General features: G+C 33.3%; 1 protein-coding gene across 1 annotated transcript; it reads left to right on the forward strand.

The window, feature by feature from the left end:
- Positions 1-6,296: 6,296 nt before the first annotated feature.
- Positions 6,297-14,173, forward strand: LOC143056100 (ependymin-related protein 1-like). Its single transcript, XM_076229188.1, has 5 exons — positions 6,297-6,496; positions 8,068-8,178; positions 11,773-11,848; positions 12,900-13,171; positions 13,740-14,173. Exons 1-5 carry the CDS (start codon positions 6,347-6,349, stop codon positions 13,785-13,787), a joined length of 657 nt encoding a protein of 218 aa, XP_076085303.1. The 5' UTR covers positions 6,297-6,346; the 3' UTR covers positions 13,788-14,173.
- The last annotated feature ends 2,082 nt before the right edge of the window (positions 14,174-16,255 follow it).

Here is a 16,255-nt window from a genome sequence, read left to right on the forward strand (position 1 = left end):
AATGAAAAATCACAAATAACTGATACATATTATCAGATATTACAGAATTAAATATGTTTTAAATTTATTACAAAAAAATGTGTTCTCAATCTTGTAGATAGATATTACTGGATCTCATATACATGTACATGTAAGTACCAAAGACAACTGTCTATCCAAGTCACAATTTATAAAAGTAAACTATTAAATGTTGTAGTTTGGTCTTCAACGCAAAGCTTGGTTCACACCAAACAGCAATTTTATATAGTCCATATCAATCATGACAATGGCGTTTGGGGTTAAACATGTTTTCGTAGGTACATGTAAATAATATTGCCATGGAACTTTTTTCATGAGAGTGTTATAGTCTATAGAGTATTACTTCCTGTTTAGTGGAATAGTGAAATAGAAGTCAATACGTTCTTGCTCAATCCTATGTCGCTTTGAAGGTGTCATGATTGTAATCCTCAGCTTAAGCAATGTGTTACTGTAATTTGAATTTCAAAATGACTGAGCGACGTTTTTCGAAGCACTGGTCATCTCCACCATAGCGAATCACATGACTTTGACAATCAGTAAATTCCAGCGAAAAATATCTCTATATAAAGTAAAGAATTGTCGGGAAAAAATTAAATAATAGAGTACACAGAAAATGGCAAAGTTCACATAATACGTAGGATTAATCATTTAAAAAAAGAAAACGAGCAAAAGGGGGGGGATGGGGCGTACACACTTTACGTCCCCCTCTGGATCCGCCACTGCCTTCTGTTGTTGTCCATTTTGTCAAGTAGTAATTCTCAAAAGTATGTGTAGGTCATATGCTATTTTTATCAAGTTGATTATAGACACAGAATACATTTTATTATAATATCATTCCCCATTTCCATTCTCAATTTTATTAAGTCTTCTTCCATTATAACACAGGTCCACCAATAATACAACAAAAATGACAAATTAGTAGAAAAAAAGTCCTATGTTTTCATATTGCTTGAAGTGCAACTCCAATAAAAATAAACTACTCACAAACCACTGATCTCAATATAATCAGCTAAAATACGGCAAGCTTTTTAGAAAAGCTATTACTTGTATGAACACCTATCTTATGGCTATTAGAATATACAAGGTATCGGAGTGCACCACGACCATACCTCGTCTCAATAGATAATTGCTATTATACACAACTACTTTTGCATAGGTACTATTTCTGTACTAAAAATATGTAGTACTGGAAATTTACTTTTAATATTTTGTACTATTTCTTTACTTTCAAATTATTGTTATATTTAGGTACTGGTATTTTACAGTACTTGATTTGTACTAAATATTTTGGTACAGAAATAATACAATATTCCATGTTTGAAAATCATAATTTTAAAAGATTTGAAATAGAAAAACTTTCAAAATGCTGAAAATGTAACGGTAGTAACCAAATATCTGTAGTACCTAAATTGCAAACTTACAAATTAAGTACTGTAAAATACAGGTACCTAAATATTACAATAATTTTAAAGTAACAAAATAGTACTGAATATAAAAACAGGGGCGGATGCAGGAATTTTCGAAAGGGGGGGTGCTAACCCAGGGCACCCAGGGCAAAGGGGGGGGGGGGGGGGGTGCAAAACATATGTCCCGATACAAATGCATTGATCGGCAAAAATAAAGGGGGGTGCGCACCCCCCGGAACCCCCCCCCCCCCCCCTCCCTGGATCCGCCACTGTAAAAGTAAATTTCCAGTATTACAGATTTTTTGTACAGAAATAGTACCTATGCAAAAGTAGCTGTGTGAGTACTATTTCCACCATTTCAAAATAGACGAACTCCTTATATATTCGATGTTATTTTTTTTTCTCAGTCGGGCGCCAAACGCTACAGTAGTAAAGCATGTTCGCCTGCTATCATTAACACGATTAAACTCTAGACAGCCAGAATAGTCAGCTAGCGTTCTCACGACTTTGGTAAACATGTTAAAGTAGCCAGCACTTTGTTAACCCATGATTTAGGGTGGTTATACAATAACTCGGCCGAAGAAAGAGTGCACGAATTATGTTTAAATAGTGCAATTAAAGCTGTTTATCGTTTCAACACTATAAATTACGATGTATTTTAACATTTAATTCAAAATGTCAAATATTTGGTTAGTGATCAAATTTCTAAATGTTAAAAACTGTGACGAAATGCGTAAATATATGTTATGACATTCACTTCACATTCAGTGGAAGATCCATAATTTTTCATAAGTGGGGACCAATGACTGCCTAAGAGGGGAACCGCTCCAGTCATGCTTCCCTATGGAATCAACCAAATTTTTCCCACAAAGGGGGGGGGGGGCACATGAAAAACCCTCTAAATCCGCATCTGGCAGTAGAGTTCTATTATAATTATTATCATTAGCATCATTATACCGTAAAATTACTATTCAAGTAAAAATTATTGAAGGTACAAATAAAACAGATATACACAAAATGCTACAACGATGTTTATGTTGAATAAATTATTTTACCAGAATAATCCCTCCTCTTATAGAAAGGTTTATGAAGTAATGGTAGATCAGCAAAGTACCGGTATAACGACTGAATTATAAGGGTTACAATTAACCATACATTGTTATACGTGTTTTATATATAGGTTTAGTATACTAAAGTTACAGTTATTTAACTCTAATCAAATCTCACAAATTGATTAAAAAGACAACCAAAACATTAATAAAAAAAGAACAAAAAAAAAAACCCCAAAACAGCGAGATCGAAAACAATGTGAGTGTAAAACAATGTGAGTGTTAAACAATGTGAGTGTAAAACAATGTGAGTGTAAAACAATGTGAGTGTAAAACAATGTGAGTGTTAAACAATGTGAGTGTAAAACAATGTGAGTGTAAAACAATGTGAGTGTAAAAAAAGAAAACGAAGATACCAAGGGGAAATTAGAAAATCACACGTCTATATTAATCTGCTCTGAAGCACTTTCACCACTATTGCACTATTTCGTGTCGGTCAATCTAGCTGTATCAGTGGAGGGAGCAGGGATGTCCACAGAGAACCACTGACCTCTGGGGCGGAGCCAGTCATTTTTAAAAGGGGAATCCAACCCAGGATTGGATTGAGGGGGTCCACCATATGTCCCCACTCAAAAGCATTTTTCGTCAAAAAAGAAGATTTCGGAGGTCTCTGAATCCGCCACTGGACCGTCAGTAGGAAAACTGACAATTATATGGTTCACCTACTTAGACCAACCTTTATCGAGACCATGATGGTGAACTTGACTACCCTTAGTATAGGTCTTCAGAGATAATGGTGTCTGAAGCACTCTGGAGTCTAAATCATACATTATATCATCTACATTTGTCAAATGAATTTGCTTAAAATCAAATTAATTTATTTAAATACATGTACAATAACTAAAATACACTCGAATATATAAAGATTTATCATTATGTAGCAAGATATGGGAACTTTGCAACCCATATTGTTCACTTGGTTTGCAGAATAAATCTCATGAATTAACACAGCTGGTAACCAGGTTTCAACGTTTGACTCTAATTAAAATAATTATTACGGATATATGTAAGGTAAATTAGCAGCTTGCAATTGCGTGCAAGAAAGTATTCAAATGCTCATTAACATAGCTTGTGTCATGATAAATTTTGCATCTCTATAGCAACTCATGATGCTAATGCTTATTCAACAGGTCAATTGATAAGCTATTGCGCATGTATATGAAAGGTGGCAATAGAAAGGACAGATGTATTCCGAATAACATCCGGTGTTCCGAAAGACTACATATATCGTCCAATATATACTGCGTAAACCCTCAGGGGTTTACGCAAAAATACAGCATTTCTCTTCATAAAAGAAGAATGACCAGTGTCATTACCTTTCTTTAAAATTAAAAATAGACGATAGTACGTGTGTCGTTTATTTCTTTGTAGATGTTTAAGAGATCACTTTTGGGTGGTGCTTTAGATGATATGGTTGACCAGTTTAGAATACCCTTGATCTGAACATGAAAGTAAAATGTCAATATAATACTTCCATGATCTGTTCATAGTATGCAGTATTTGCATTGTCTACTTGTAATATTGTAAAGTAAGATTTTTGATAACCTCCCGCGGAGTACATGTATGATAAGGAGATAACCAACTGGTAGTCGATCGATACAATGTTGATACTTTTTGCTAGAATTTTTTTTCTAAGCACCGCATCTAACATTTATTCAATGATTTAATGTGAGTTTGGTTTATTTCGTTCTCTATATACTTTGCATAATTAAGACTGCTTGGTGTCGAACATAGCGAGTTTATTTCATTAGTTGTTTATTATGCCAATATTTTTATAAAGAAAATTTCAGATAACAATTCTCATTAATTGGTGCTTTTGGCAAAGACCCCTGCCCCCTTTTTTCTCAATGGAAACAGTTTGTACTTTAATTTTACTCCATATGTTAACTAATTTACGCCTTATTAGCCATGCATGGCGTTGTCAGTGTTTTAAAGATGTTTTTCGACTTGTGAGTCATCAGTGTCCCCTTGGTGTATGCAGCCTCTTTTTTGAAAGACAGACCCAACGGACTTCGACATCAAAAATAAGAAAATTAAATATAATTTATCATTTTATATCAATCAACGAAGAATCAGGGCTATTCTTATGACCAACACTAAGCTTCTTTATATGTCATGATCTATAGAAGTAGTTGAAAACGTATTGTTCCATCTTCTCTTGTATCCCACAACCCTTTTGAGTAGATTTTGCGTACTAGTATTCACAACTTGAGTTCATAGGCTTACGAGTTATTAAAATTGGAAAATTATATTGCACTTTTATGGTTATAGGACTTGAAAAACTTCGGTTTGCGTTCAAGTCAGAAAAAACGAAAATATAGCCTACCGTCCTCTTGTTCCTTCGTTAACTTATAGTATTGGATTGGGTAAAAATATTGTCGCAGAGAAAAACACTTATTTCCTTAAATGCAACTTATGTTTATGTGCGAATAATATGACCGAATAATAAGACTGAGTATTGCCATCTAGACGTTGTTTGGTTATTTCTGTCTTTGGGTTGCTGTCTTATTGCCGGCATTAACATCATCTTTTATCATAACTCAAAACACATTTGTGTTATGCTTGTGACGTGACTACTTTGATGAATGTTGCTCGCGTAGACGATTGCCGGTTTATTGAATGAGCAAAAGAATGGACAGCTATAACTATTTAACTGGCAAACTTATATATCAAAGATTTAAATTGCGAAAAGAAAAAAAAAGGTCCAAAACCGACCAACAAATTTTACAAGTGAAATGTTAAGTGGTATTAACAAACACACATATATGTAAACACATCCCCATCATTCCTCGAAAAAAAAGAATGATAATAAAAAATCTAAATAAAAAAAATTAATATAAAATTTAAAACAAAAGACACGATGTAAATTTTATCAAAACTTAAATAAAATAGGTGCGTTCATAAGAACGGGTTTTATGAACAAATTTAGAAAACTATATCCAAAACGTTAACAGAGTCGGTTCTTGATATATTATCAATTTCCATGATATAATCAGAAAATTTGTTGTGTATGTTTATAACATGAATTTAAGATACAAATTGGAGATAAGCGACAAAAAGTACAAGGTGCTAATTGCCAGACCTCGATATTTAACCACACACGCTGGGTGGGATTGATAACAATATATGCTAGAGTTATCAGTCCTTGAAATAAATTTCTTGACAAGATTGGATTACCTCCCTTAAACCGGACTAATTCTTGGCAATGCGCAACATGGCGGTTACACGTTGTTACAGACATTTATCATGAAGAATGACAAGAATGCTTATTTTGAATGATCTTCAGAAAGCACAAAGTTTAACCTTTATACGAAAAAGTCAAATAGAATAAGATATAATGTTTTGGGGAATGTTGGGGTACAATGTATTATAGGTAGAAATAATGTCTATTCTATAAAATTTTGAGATTAATCATGATTTTACTTTTAAAATCTATAACTAAAGGATTTCTTTATATTGTACACGGGGTGATCGTTCATTTCTTTGAAAATGTTGCATCCCCTTTATTTTTATATGCTCATTTCATTACTGGTCTCATTGTTCTATTTGGTTAAGTAAAAATATTTTAATTTTGTTTTCAATTTACAAAAGAAGTAGCATCAGAGACATGTATACTAAATTTATTTATATGTCTCTGGTAGCATGCAGTACAAAATGCTAACGGTTGAAAAAATAGGATGCTCTTGTATTGAATATTGTTACTCACCTGGAACTAACACCATGTGACTAATCATAAGACATTTACCTGCATTTCTAAAAATAGAACCAGGAAAAGATATACCGGGTCGATTCATTAATCTGGTAATACATAAGATGGTTAACATGTTGAGTGTACTCCTAGGTTTGCTTGTTTTCACGACAACTCCAACACAGACATCAACATGTTGTTTACCAACACAAATGGAAGGGACATTAGGTTTCTCAAGCGGATACCAAGTCAAGGATAAGGGTTTCCGAACAGAGGTACGTTCCTTATACACAGGTAGTTGTGGCATACCCCTCTTTTTGGTTTTGGGACATTATTCTAAAAAAAAATGTCATTAGCACCGTTACAGGTGGGATAAGGTAAAGATATATATGACTTGTTTCTTTGGAAAATCCATTTCGCGAAATTTATCTTCAACACATTGGAATTTACACTATTGTGCGGCGATACAAGAGTGCATGTTTTACTAAATATAGAAAATAAAAAAAAAATACAGTGTTCTAGGATTCCCATTACCCGTTACCCGGGGTAAGTGGATTAGGACAACGGGTAAGTCATTTTTTAGCCTTTGTCACCCGGTGGTAAGTCAATTTTCAAGTTCGGGGAAGCCGAAAAACTCTTGAAATTTCCCGGTCCTCTTCAATTTTCCCATATCTGCTTTTTATTTTTATTAAATCACGAGAAAAAACTTTGATAAAAGATCGAAGATTTTGTCGATGTCTATCGGCGCTTTTATTCAAGCACTCGTTTACTAGGTGTAATCAAGCGCAAAAGAGACCACATTCTTCTCCTATCATTCTAAAAGTCGGTCACGGTGTCGGTAAAATCGGAAAATCCGGATTGATAACTGGTGCTTAAATCGGGACATAAACGATTTTTTTTCTTGTCATCGGAGGAAAATAAACTTACAGTTGCATTTATTATAGCTCTTAATAAATGACATAGTAATAACTATAACATATTTGTCAAATTTAGTAAGAAATCGTTTTTTTTTAAATTTTGTACAAAATTCAATCGTATCCGAATCCAGCTTTGTTCAGTAAATTACAATATTCAAAGTTATTATGGCGGAAAATTCAAACTGAATCTGTAGATCATGAGTTTGCATAAGTTTGGATTTACTTCAAAAAGGCTAAACGATATAAATCAAGCATCACCCCCACCAAAAAAGCCCAAACTTGACAAAAAGCAGAGAGACAAACTGTATGATGTTGAAAAAAGGACCAGGGGGTATGCTTTGCGCCGTCCGCATTGGTTGGCGGATTTAACTTTTAGATGTGGGTAAGTAATTTTTTTATTGATCTTACCCGTGGTAAGTCAAGGTGCCAAAAACATCCTAGAACACTGAAATATCGTAAATAAATAACTTAAAATATATCTTGGGGTAAACGTCTCTATTGTTTTACCCAAACACGAGTATTATTGTTTAATCTGTCTAAATTCGACTAACTCTCAGAATGGAAATTTCAAAACAGCGGCGAATCCAGAAATGTTCACCCACTGACTGCCTAAGAGGGGACCCGCTTCAGTCATGCTTTGATGATTCGATATATACCTAACCAATTTTTTTCGCACGAAATCCCCCCCCCCTTAAATCTGCCTGTGCACGTGTGACATATAGTTGCTAAATGTAACTTCACTTGGAAGCTGGTGGAAAGTTGTCTCATTGGCAATCACACCACATCTTTCGCCGTGACATTTTTATATTTGTCTAGTGTTTAAGTTTACTATTTTGCTTGACGTTTACTTAACGTGTGTCAATTAGTAATGAGTATTAATATTTGTGTTATACATATCATTATAACATTCACTTATTTGTAATTTTCAGGCCATGTTTTTACTTGCATATGATGTGAAAGGGAAAAGACAGTCCACTCTAGGGGAGGGAGTAACTAATGGAATAAAATTTCAAATTCATCAAATCGATGATTATGCGGCGGTAAGTACAAATGGTAAGAAATAGATCGTAGCTTTGTTATTATATAAAATTTGACATGGTGATTCTTCTATATATATATAGATAAGATAAGATAAATTTTATTTTCCAAATTAGGTCCCCAAGGGGGCATATACACATAACATATATAATTGATACAACATACAGTGTTTAAATACATAACATTGTAAAATAAACTATTGAAATAGTCATACAGGTATTATTTGTTAAATAAAAAAAGTATTTGAGAGTTGCTACTCCAGAGATGTGGCAAACCGCATTTATTTATTTACTTGATATTATATTTTGCTGAAAATATAAAAATTTAAAATAAATGATTGTTTAGCTGCAACAGACACCAAGGGACGATGCTCTAGGATTGTGATCTTAAAAGCTCTAACAATCCTCCTCGTTTCTGATGCAGAAAAACAAACACAAATGGAAAAAGTTCATGTATATTCACATCAAATACCATGTACTGCAGTAAATAGGTATTGAGAATAGTGTAGGTTTCCCTACTGCAACAGACACCAAGGGGCGGTACTCAGGGAGCTGTGGTGTTTACACAGTCTTCCTCGTGTCTGAAGCAGACAAGAAAGCCACATAATTAACAATTTTTCGAAATAAATTTACATGCAGCAGTGAGAATAGACCTATCTTCTGTGTTCATAAGCCATATCAGTTTATCTCTTGCGTTAAGAGTTAAAAAATTGGGGCAACTTTTAGTTATCTCTTGAAATAGATGATTGCGGTCATCATTTAAGTTAACACATTGGAATAAAAAATGATATTCATCCTCCACATCTCCGGAGTTACAACGAGTACAAGTTCTGTCATTTAGGAGAGTACCCTGATACCTTCCAGACTCAATGCTTAAGTGGTGTGATGAAATTCTGAGCTTTGTTAAGCTTCGTCTCTGTTCAAAATTCCCAATAATGGAAAGATCTTTTTCTCTTCCAAAGACTGATTTAAATGTAACATAAGTTCTAAGTTTACCATCTGAATGCTTTACCAGTTCAGTGTTCCAAAAGTCTATAAAATATGATTTTAATTTTTTTTTTCATATTAGTTTTGAAGCTATTAGTTTTTGGTAATGGTGAAGATAGATGATTGATGTCTGGGATCATTTCAAGAATTGACTTTATAGAGCCATACCAAGATGTTTTTTTTTTTTTTAATGAGAAAGATTCTTTGGTGTTACATAAGCATCTTTAAGAAGAGAAAATTGGGAATCAAGATTTTCCAAGCGATACCAGTAATTTAACATGGATTTAATCATATCATAGTATAGTGGGAATCGTCCTAGCTCGGATAAAATTCCAAAATTCATGGATTTTTTATGAACACCTAAAACAAGTTTACAAAATTTTATATGTAGTCGCTCACATTTTAAACTGGAATAGATTTTTTCAAATGGTAAAGTTCCATTTCTGAATCTTGCTGATAATGGATTAAAAGTTCCCCATATGTCAGACCCATATAGGAGTATTGGTTTTATGGTATGATCAAATACATGTAAGCTGGTACTTATGCTTGGATTAAGTGATAATAAATTATTGTACACTTTATAATAAGCCTTCAGGGACTTTTTATACAGTTCATTTTGAGCATATGAAAATGACCCTGATGCACTAAAGTGCAAACCAAGATATTTATAATTAATAACACTCTCAATCAACATATTTTCATAAGTAAATTTTGTGTCTGCCTGCTTTGTTGAATATCAGAACCTTTGTTTTGGTGTGATTTACACGTAAACACCAATCTTTACAATATTTTTCTAGGATGTTTAGTCTTGTTTGCAATCCTTTAGCAGATGTTGATAAAAGGACCGAATCATCTGCGTATAATAAGCAATTAACTGGTTTCCCATTAAGAATAACAGGGTCTTCACTTTCTTTTAAATACTCTGGCAAGTCATTTATAAATAACTTAAATAAATTGGGACTTAAATTGTCCCCTTGTTTAACTCCAAGTTTTATCTGGAAAACATCTGTTACTCTGGCTTGAATTTTAACACAAGATTTACTTGATTCATACATGTGTTTAATAACATTATAAAATGAAGTACCCACGCCCGCAGATAGTAGTTTCAACTTAATACCAGTATGAATGACTGTGTCGAAAGCTTAATTTCTGAAAATCCACAAAGCAGGCATAAACCCTTCCATCCTTTGAATTACAATATTTATCAAAAATACATTTTATAATAAACATGTGATCTGACGGTCTAGCTTTTTTTGTAAAACCTAATTGACATTCATGAATTAATTAATGTTTCAATAAAAAATCATCAAACCTACTATTTAGAACACTATTAAACACTTTTCCAATGGCACTGGTCACTGTGATTCCTCTATAATTGTTAGGATTTGTAATGTCACTAGATTTGTGAATTGTTGAGATGTAACCATCACTCCAGCACTTGGAGTTTCTTATGTTTCTGCTGGTACACGACAAACATATTAAACGATGATTAAATGAGCTTGTAAACAATTTAAAAACATGGACATACAAATCCTTAGAGAAAGCCACATGCATGTAACACATCATGAAGAAAAAAACTGTGTGGATATGGCTCTGGTGGACCGAGTAAATACAAAAGTTGTCTCATTGCCAATCCACACCATCTTTTTATTTTTATGTAATGTCCGTTAGTCTGTTATAGTTAATGGTATGTATGAAACGGGTGCGTTTTATAGTGTCCTTTCAGACCAAGTACAGATTTCGAATAACTAAGATCCAAGTTAAGCAACATCTATTCGGTAATCTTATATATCAGAAAGACTATAATTGCATGCACTCAGACTTGAAGTAATTTGACACAAAGCAGCCTCTTACGCTTAATTATATAAGCGATACGCGACGCAAACAACACATCATGATATATTCTAGCTGAATTTATGAAAATCATTAGCAAATATTATGGAATTGTTTAAAGTCATAATAAACGAGTGACCGGTAAAAAATAATTTTATTCCAATTCTTGAACCAATGCATACAAACATCATAAACTTAGTCTTCTGTGCACGATTTTATCATTTTTTTTCGCATAAATTTCGGATAATCGTCAATTTTTTTTCAATCGGTCAGTGTTGTTGTGAAAATATGGCAGGTAATTAAAGTTCGTGTTTTGAAGTTTAACGATTGTCACCTGTTTGTCAACACTCAACAAAAAAGCATGGATATAGAGCACGTGTTTAACATGTACAATCAGATTTATAATAGTTTATTTTAAGGACATCCATGCGTATTGCGATCACCGGATTTTTACGAGATGGGTTACACTGGGGTCACTTTGCATACGGAAAATATGTCGGGGAATTGCTTCCTGGGTGTGTACATTCCTGGAAGGAAGCAATTAAGATATAAAGTAAACTTCTTTTAGATATGAACAAATTACAGAATTTTCTTCAGAAAAAAGTACAGTACATAAGTTTTATAATGAAAACTATCCATTGAGTTATAAAAAAAACATATGAATTAATTTTTTTTAATTTGAGGTTTCTTATGACTTTAATGTTAAATTGATAAATATAATCGTCATACTTTTAAACCATATTTCTTTGAGATATCTTAATTCATATTTTACAACAGGGCAAGCAGTACACCGTGACAAATGGAAAGTGCGTTATTGTACCTTTAAAAACTGAAATGCTTTATTGTATTCCATGTAAGTATGTTGAATCTTAAGGAAACAATCTTTCCCCGTGGTACCATATCACTTGTGCGATCTATAGATATAGGAAGATGTTGTACGAGTGCCAATGAGACAACTCTCCATCCAAGTCACAATTTATAAAAGTAACCCATTATAGGTTAAGGTATGGTCTTCAACACGGAGCCTAGGCTCAAACCGAACAGCAAGCTATAAAGGGCCCCAAAAATTACTAGTGTAAAACCATTTAAACGGAAAAACCAACGGTCTAATCTATATAAAGAAAAACAAGAAACGAGAAACACTTATGAACCACATAAACAAAAGACAACCACTGAACATCAGATTCCTGACTTAGGACAGGTGCAAACAATTACAGCGAGAATAAACGTTTTAATGGTACCAAACCTCTATTTATGGATTAAAATGTTTGAAGAATAAGCTACTCAGTCTCCATATTTATGTCCTACTTTAATTTTTTTTAACTTGTTGGGGCTGCACGTTATATTCAGCATATTAAATTGAGAATGGAAATGGCGAATGTGTCAGAGACAACAAACGAACCAAAGCGTAGAAAACAGACCACATTACCCAAAGGGCTTGTTTAACATGGTTACAATTGTACCCTCTGAAAATGTTATACTGCAATGGCTTTGATATATTTCTACGTGGCTATTTTAGTTCTGAAACAGTAGAACTATAACTAGAATCACAACGTACTATATCTAGCCTCAGTGGTACATAGGAGTATGTTAATTACCCAATAACTACAAAAAATATGTAGGCGCTATATTCCGTCTTATTTTGTTTATTCGAACTAGTTAATTCCTATAGTTTGGTTCACATCGTTTGATTGATTGTTAGTTTGCACAAAGTCCAGTGGCAAATATCTCATGCATGCTCAGGAAGACACATAGATTGAAAGATGTCTGATGCATTTGTCCTAGCAAGATCTCCATAAATACATTTCTACAATGTACACATTTTTGTATGTGATGTACTTAAATCCATTTTACCCCAGCGATTTTGATGTGTTATTATATATACTTAAATAATTTTTCTCCAGCTGATGCAAAGCTGTTGAAGTCGACCTTTATTGGATTTGATGACAAGAAAATTGATGTGGACATGTACATGTTCACATTCCAAGGAGCCACTGTAACTATGTCCGTCACAAAAGACACCTGTGTACCTGTATCAGAACACGTCACATATCCAAATGTATTAGTCGATGTTGGTTACATGGGAATGACCAGTGGTATTAAAAACACTACCGTCTTTGATATCCCAAAGCCTTGTCAACAGGTTGGATTTACAGGAATTCCTCATGAACAAAATGTAAGTATGACAAAGACAAGGGTGGTTCTTGACAACCTTGCGTCTTAACTACCCTTGAGGGTCTTGCTTGCACGGTAGGTATAAGCAAGTTTCATTGAAATGACAGGTCTACACTAAAAATAAACAAGTCACAAAAATGGATTATGATTTATAAACAAAATATAATCAGATATTTCTCCTACTCATTCTTTCTGTTTAGTCAAATACAATACATCAACTAATAACGTGATTTAAAGAATCATATCTTAAATCATCTGGTCTTAATGGTGTAGAAGTTACCAACTACAGGTACTATAGGCCTTCAACAATCAGCAAAACTCATACCAAATGAATAGCAAGCTGTAGCAACAGTTATAGACACTAAAATGACAAACGTTAAACAATTCTAACAAGAAATAGCCAGGTCTAACGTATTTACAAAACAAGCAAGGTAACCGTGTAAAACACAAGGGAAAGAAAATTGGAATTGTTTTAACCAGTCAATTATTTTACATTTTTCAATACCAAAATGAATGTTTATTGAAGAGTAGTTTTAGTTTTAAGTTTAATATGTTTATTATTTTTACAGGATGTTGAGCACTTGAGACACAGAAGACATTCTCCTTTGTTCCTTTAACCATCTTTTTTTCCATGTGTGATGAATCTCCGCGTGTTTTGTGTTAAAGTAAACTTTAATTCAACAAATGAATATATCTCTATGCTATTTTTTAACGAGTTACTCAGCTTTGTCTGTGAAGAGTATGCTTAAAGATTTTTCTAGCTAAGAAGAGGAAAAGTTAGTGTTGTAATATTGAAATGGTATACCCCTTTATTGTTTGTTATCCAGATCTGTCCTCGTACATCTTAGATTTAACATGTTGATGGCAAAATGTCCATATAATTTAGATGGCTCAAGCTTTACTCTTGTTTTAGTTTGCAACTTTTAATGACAAATAAAGATTGACTTTGTGTATTATTTAGTTTGCCATGAAGTATACCAAATTAAAAAAATATCCGTCTTCAGTTTGTTATTTGTTTCTATTTAGTATCAAACTTTTTAGGTGAATTTACAGCTACCAGAATTTTAATATGTATTTCTCAAGCATGCAAATTGATTCAGATGTGAAAACAAAATGAATAAAGGACATGTGGGTATACATCAATAGACAGCAACTAATCAACAAAAAATAGTATACAGGTCAACATACAATCTTCATCACTAAACAGATGTCTATACTATGTCAAAGCTCTAAACTGCTCCATATCTTATATTATATACCCTATTTGGATTTGTAAACATTATACCATATTTTATCCCGTATACATCAATCATAAAATTTAGATTACGGAAATGACAACCTCTTGCAAGAGTGACTTTAGACCATGCAGGAAGTAATCTTCTTTTTGAGTTGTAAACATTAAAGCCGTTATCAGTGAGGGAGAAAAGGTATATTGAGGAATGAACCAAACAAAAAAATATACATAGAAAGCAATTAAGCTTTGAATACAATATAATAGATTGCAAACAATACTAACCTTTCACGTTTTTTTGGTTAATATGAGGATGTTTACTGAATGCTCAGGGTCTGCTGATAAGAAAATCATGCCATTTTGTACACTGAAATAAGTTGTCAGGGGCAGATCCAAAAGAGTTAAGTGTAGAAAGTTATTTATTTACCCACATTTTATCTGAATAAACAAACATTTTGTTTTGAAATTGTCAAATGATTTTCTTCATTTTTTACAATTACGGATCACCTTTCTTTAATTCGACTTTGTGGTTTTTCAGATTTTATACAGCAATGTATGTCAAGTATTGCTTTCAAACTAGAAATCAACAAATTCACCCCTTATACCAGATTTTTTAATTGAACATCAGCATATTCATAACCTTCATCAACATGTGCACATCATAATCCAGAGATAGAAATAAAATCGAAGTTGAGTCCTAAACTATTTATATGCAGTTGTTTGCACAATACAATAAATTGCATCTTAGCCAAATATATCATTTCAAAGTTTAAAGGGACACAATTATAAAGTGAAATTAAATATTTAGTCTATTATAAAAACATAATTTATTATTTTAACCAGGTGCTCCGCAGGGCGCAGCTTTATACGACCCCAGTGGTTGAACCCTGAACAGTTGGGGCAAATTTGGTCACAATATTCAAGCTTGATTCTGTCTGAATTTGGATTGTGATCAAATTTTTGACATAATATAGGTTTTTGTCACAAAATTAATGTGGTCAAAGATCTAACAAATCTATTGCACAATACTGTGCAATTGAAGATTTCTTCTTGAAACTTTTCAAAATTCGAAATTTGAAAAATTAAAAAAAAAAAGGAAGCCCTTCAAATAATGGTAAACAAAAAATCCCCCCCCCCCCCCCCAACTTTTTGAAACCCCCTTGGAGCAATAACCCTTAAACTCAATCCCATGCTTTCCATTGCAGTATTGAACCTTGTAGTACAATTTCAGAGAGATCCATACACTTAAACACAAGTTATTGTCATGATTGTTTGGAAACTAGAAACATGCTTCTTTTTGGCCCTTTTTTGGCCCCTTATTGCTACATATTTTGGGCAATTAACCCAAAACTTAATCCCAGCCTTCCCTTTGTTATATGGTACATTGTGGTACAATTTCAGAGAGATCCATACAATTACACATAAGTTATTGTCTTGAAACTAGAAAAATGCTTGTTTTGACCCTTTTTTGTCCCTTAATTCCTAAACTTTGGCCCCATAACCCCTAAAATGAATCCAAACCTTCTACTTGTGGTTTTAAACATTGCGGTATGATTTCAGAGCAATTGAAATACTTCTACACAAGTTATTATCCTGAAACTAGAAAAATGTTTGTTTTGGGCCCCTAATTCCTAATCGGTTGGGACCATCATCCCCAAAATCAATCCCAACCTTCCTTTTGTGGTATTGAACCTTCTGAAAAAATTTCATGAAGATCTATTCACTTAAACTAAAGTTATTATCCGGAAACCAATGTGTCTTTGGACGACGACGACGCAGACGATGACATCATACCATTATACGATGCCAAATTTTTTTGGGGGTCGTATAAAAAGTTTGCAAAATGGAACAAGG

Source organism: Mytilus galloprovincialis, chromosome 13, assembly GCF_965363235.1.
Source record: "Mytilus galloprovincialis chromosome 13, xbMytGall1.hap1.1, whole genome shotgun sequence".
Taxonomy (NCBI): Eukaryota; Metazoa; Mollusca; class Bivalvia; order Mytilida; family Mytilidae; genus Mytilus; species Mytilus galloprovincialis.

Bases quoted from the DNA above. Each gene is read 5' to 3' on its own strand.
- LOC143056100 (XM_076229188.1), top strand. From the start codon at position 6,347: ATGGTTAACATGTTGAGTGTACTCCTAGGTTTGCTTGTTTTCACGACA. The intron at 6,497-8,067 runs GTACGTTCCTTA...TGTAATTTTCAG, and splicing joins ATAAGGGTTTCCGAACAGAG to GCCATGTTTTTACTTGCATA. The intron at 8,179-11,772 runs GTAAGTACAAAT...ATTTTACAACAG, and splicing joins AAATCGATGATTATGCGGCG to GGCAAGCAGTACACCGTGAC.